At 36.3% G+C, this 2,173-nt stretch overlaps 1 protein-coding gene across 1 annotated transcript; it reads left to right on the forward strand.

Annotated features, from left to right (window-relative positions):
* Positions 1 to 861: 861 nt before the first annotated feature.
* On the forward strand, positions 862 to 1,854 carry LOC141629562 (protein FAR1-RELATED SEQUENCE 5-like). Its single transcript, XM_074442542.1, has one exon. The coding sequence runs from the start codon at positions 862 to 864 to the stop codon at positions 1,852 to 1,854; it is 993 nt and encodes a 330-aa protein (XP_074298643.1).
* The last annotated feature ends 319 nt before the right edge of the window (positions 1,855 to 2,173 follow it).

Here is a 2,173-nt window from a genome sequence, read left to right on the forward strand (position 1 = left end):
GTAACTTTGGTGTTGTGATTTAGTGTAATTTATGAAATTTCCATGTGAAACTACTATTGATATTATAGAAGTGTAAGTGTGCTGTTTTGATAGAACTGTAACTTTGATATTTATATTTTTGATGACAATGCAGGGAAGAAGCCCAATGAGAACAAATTTTATAAGATAAGTTGAAAACAAGTTTAAGCCATACGTTCGACAAGATTTTTTGGAAATTGAGGAGGCGGTTACATTTTATAAGATATATGTGCTTGCATGTGGGTTTGATATGCGGAGGTACACCACGAAGAAGTGGCGTGACAGACAGATAAAGTCAAAGTTGTTAGTTTGTAACGGAGAGGGGTTCAATACTAAAGGCAAAATAATTGAAGACGGGACTCGCACACCAGAAAAGCAACAAGGTGTTGGAGAGAGTTTATCCAGAAGGACAATAGTCAGAAGGGTGTGATGTAGAGCGAGGATTAGGTTATTCATGAAAAATAGTCTCTTATTAATTGACAGGTTTCATGAGGGTCACAACCACGAGCTTGTCTGAGTTAGGGATAGGGAATTTCAAAAGTTGTCGCGCAACATAACTGATTATCATAAAATGATAATCCTTTAAAACTCAAAGGTTGGTCTTTTGTACATGTTCTGCTAGTGTTTGAATATTGCTAAAAAAATTAGAGTTAATATTATATTTTGTTTTTTTATTCACAACTGATGATTGGAGCAACGAGGACGTACAAAATGATCAAGGAACACTTAAATGGCTTTGAGAATATTGGAGCTAGCTTAAATGATTTTAAGAACATTTATCGAGAGGTTAAATGTTTCATTCATGAACAAGACGCTCAGTTGTTTGTGGACCGTTTGAAATAGATGGCTGGAAACTGGGAAGGGTTCTACTTTGACTATGATGTCGACAGTGATGGTAGTCTAAGCAGGGCTATATCGGCTGACGGTACTGCCCGTAAGAATTACTCTCTGTTTGGCGATGCGGTGTCGTTTAACCCAACTTACTCGACCAACAAGTATTCTTTAGTTTTCACCGCGTTCACTGGTGTAGATCATCATCAACGATCGGTTACATTTTGTGGGGCACTTATTGTAAAGGAAGACTATGAGTCATTCAATTGGGTTTTCAGCCATTTCTTGATTGCCATGTTGGGGAAGGAACCAGATTATATTATCACCGATCAGCATCCGGGTATTATTAAATATGTCCGGCTTGTTTTCAAGACAGCGAGGCACCAATTTTGTATGTGGAATATACTTAACAAGGTGCCAAGTAAGTTTGGCGTGATGAGGGATGATTATCATGATTTTATGAGACTACTAAATGACATTATGTGGGACGATGATCTTGAAGCAGAAGAATTCGATGGTCAGTGGAATTCCATGGTTCAAAAGCATGGAATCAGTGACAATGATTTGTTTGCAGACACATACGATATAAGGAAACATTGGGTCATGGCACATTGCAGAGATTTGAAGATGGGGTTTGTTATGAGAACAACGCAAAGATCAGAAAGCGAAAATAGTTTTTTTAAGAGATTTGAGCATAAATCAGGTATGTTGGTTGAATTTTGGATGAACTTTGAGAGTGCTATGGACCAACAAAGACATACACAGAAGAGGCTTGACAACGATAATAAACACTCGTCCCCAAAGACTAGCACACCTCTGGATTTAGAGAAATTTGGGGCAAAAGTTTACACCCATACAGCGTTCAAAACCTTCCAAAAAGAGGTCCTGTACTCAATAGATACATGTAAAGCAGGGGGCTTTGAAGAGAGAGGAGAACTAGAAGTGACAATCGTAAAACATGCACAGAGAGGAACGAATTATGATGTTAATTTCAACAGAGGTTAGACATCTTACTAATTAAAGTTAAAATTATCCTAAAAAAGAAATCCAAATATCTGATATGTTTTATCTGATATGCACTAATATGTTTTTTAAGTGTAACACAGAGATTATAAAAGTGTAACCTTGAAGAATTTAAAAGTGTAACATTGAAGTCTATAAAATTTTAACTTTGCTATCTATCAAACTGCAACTCTGAGACAACAAAACTGTAACCTAGAGACTTAAAAATTGTAACCTTGTAGACTAAAAAAGTGTACCCTTAAATACTAAAAAAGTGTAACCTTGAAGACTATAAAAAGTGGGATGAACATAACTAACACAT

This window comes from Silene latifolia, chromosome Y (genome assembly GCF_048544455.1).
Source record: "Silene latifolia isolate original U9 population chromosome Y, ASM4854445v1, whole genome shotgun sequence".
Lineage (NCBI taxonomy): Eukaryota > Viridiplantae > Streptophyta > Magnoliopsida > Caryophyllales > Caryophyllaceae > Silene > Silene latifolia.